We start from the raw sequence: 2,553 nt of genomic DNA on the forward strand, positions 1-2,553 counted from the left end.
TTAACAAGTGCCCGGAAGACAGGCGCGTCTCGGAGCGCGTTTGCCTGAGCCAAAGGTAGCAAGCGCAAAGATCTATCATCTTTGCAACAACTCATCAACCCTCTCCCTCAGCTCAAGCCAACTTACCCTTTCTGGTCGCGCCAAAGACGGGCAAAGACAAAATCATAGCAAATTTTTCCCTCTTGCCCGTCCAGGCGGCGTCCTGATGTCGACCGCTGGAACCTGCCGTTGATCTTCGGCTAACGAACAAGGGCTGCTCCGGTACTGACCGTCTATCCTGTGCCACTTCCGGAAGTATGTCGTCTTCCCAGCCCTTCCGGGATTCTTCCCCCATTCCCGGCATGGGCAGGCACAAATCTCGGTTCACCTATAGGCATCTGTCCCAGCTGGCCACTTACAATAACTCTTGTCCATTACGGGTCATAGCCCATATTGATCTGGACGCTTTCTATGCACAATGTGAGATGGTTCGTCTAGGCGTGCCAAAGGATCAGCCCCTGGCTGTTCAGCAATGGTACGTGGGATCAACGCCAAACACTTTCAATAACTGACGCTTTACAGGCAAGGTCTTATTGCCGTCAACTACCCAGCACGTGAACATGGCATCGGACGGCATTGTACCGTAACGGACGCCAAGAAGCTTTGTCCCACTCTGGTTGCTCAGCATGTAGCCACATGGCGAGAGGGCGACGACAAGTGGGCTTATCGTGATGATGCCGCGGCAAACATCCAGAGTGACAAGGTCTCACTCGACCCTTACCGTCTTCAATGCAGGAAGATCTTGGCAGTCATCAAAGCAAGCTTGCCTTCCGATCTTCAAAAGGTCGAAAAGGCTAGCATCGATGAGGTTTTCCTCGACCTGTCCGCCCAGGTACATGCGATTTTGTTGGAGCGCTTCCCTGAGTTGGGAAACCCACCACCGTACGACGATCCGACGGAGAATCTCCCCGGGCCATCCGTAGCAGCATTGGACTGGCAAGCAGACGCCCTCGTCGACCTGAATGAGGAAGAAGAATCTGTGGATCCAGATTGGGACGATGTGGCAATCCTCATTGGGTCTGAAATTGTGCGAGACGTTCGGAGACAGATTTTGGAAGAGCTACAATACACATGCTCCGCAGGTATCGCCAAGAATAAGTTACTCAGCAAGTTGGGCTCTGCTCATAAAAAGCCCAACCAGCAGACTGTCATTCGAAACAGGGCTGTCAACTATTTCCTATCAGGCTTCAAGTTTACCAAGATACGCAATCTCGGGGGGAAGCTCGGTGAAAATGTGGTGTCGACCTTCAACACTGACGCTGTCGGTGAGCTTTTGGGTATTTCTCTGGACCTGATGAAGGCAAAGTTGGGCCATGACACGGGAACCTGGGTTTACAACACTATCCGGGGCATCGACACGAGTGAAGTCAATTGCCGCACACAGATCAAGTCGATGCTTTCAGCAAAGTCCTTCCGGCCCTACATCAACACTCCTGATCAGGCCGTAAGATGGCTCAGGATTTTTGTTGCCGACATCTTCGCCCGATTGGTTGAGGAAGGTGTTCTGGAAAACAAACGCAGGCCAAGGACAATCAACTTGCACCACCGACATGGCAGCCAGACAAAATCACGACAAGGCCCAATTCCACAAGGCAAAGCCCTTGATGAGCAAACACTGCTCGAACTTGCCAACACCCTCCTGAATCAGATTATAGCTGAGGGCGGCGTCTGGCCCTGCGCCAACCTCAGCCTGAGCGTGGGTGGGTTTGAGGACGGTGTCACGGGCAACATGGGCATCGGCGCATTCTTGCTCAAGGGGGAAGAGGCCCAGGCACTTAGACAGGGTAGCCGCGAAACAGACCGCGCACTAACTTCGGAAGAAAAGCCATCTAAAAGACGTCGAATAGATGGAGGGGCGATCCATCGCTTCTTCACACGGAACGTTTCCGCCGATGACGAAGTGCCGTCTTACGATGCGCCCGCAGAAAGCGATGTCGGGTCCCGAGAAGAGACATTATCCGGGGACCCTTTCGCAACTGTTCTTGTTACTGGCCAGGTGCAAGAGGAGAGCAACAGCCGCTCTTCTCAGATGCCAATCGCAGCTTCCGTGTGTTCGCGGTGCAACGCACGGTTCGAATCGCCAGAAGAGCACCAGAGCCACGAGGATTGGCACTTTGCCAAAGATCTCCAGGACGAAGAACGTGGCAAGCCCGCATTTGTCAGTCGTTCTTCTACCACCCGCAGCTCCGGCACAAAGGCATCGGGTGCATCGGCCAAGCGGGGAGGCCGTGGAGGCAAACTCGAGCAAGGGCAGAGCAAGTTGAAGTTTGGATGAATCCTGTTGATACGCCATGGATTCCAATACCAGTATTACGTCAAAAAGTTTGTCGAGCGGGTCCTGGTGCTTGATACCTGACGAGACTTGAAAAACAAGAGATCTCATCTCCTGAGACTCGATTCAAGGGTCATCGTGGCACCGAGATTGACGGCGAAGTCCCGACGAACCTCGGGAATAGTCCCTGATGAGCGTTCCCAACTTGTTCGCTCGGCGCGGATAACGACACGAATCTTACA

General features: G+C 53.4%; 1 protein-coding gene across 1 annotated transcript; it reads left to right on the forward strand.

Annotated features, from left to right (window-relative positions):
* Positions 1-296: 296 nt before the first annotated feature.
* EsH8_VIII_000843 (uncharacterized protein) lies at positions 297-2,314 on the forward strand (the record flags this gene model as incomplete). Its single annotated transcript, XM_083269885.1, has 2 exons — positions 297-514; positions 562-2,314. The coding sequence occupies 2 exons, from the start codon at positions 297-299 to the stop codon at positions 2,312-2,314; spliced, it is 1,971 nt and encodes a 656-aa protein (XP_083129653.1).
* Between the last annotated feature and the right edge of the window lie 239 nt (positions 2,315-2,553).

Source organism: Colletotrichum jinshuiense, chromosome 8, assembly GCF_051148585.1.
Source record: "Colletotrichum jinshuiense chromosome 8, complete sequence".
NCBI lineage: Eukaryota > Fungi > Ascomycota > Sordariomycetes > Glomerellales > Glomerellaceae > Colletotrichum > Colletotrichum jinshuiense.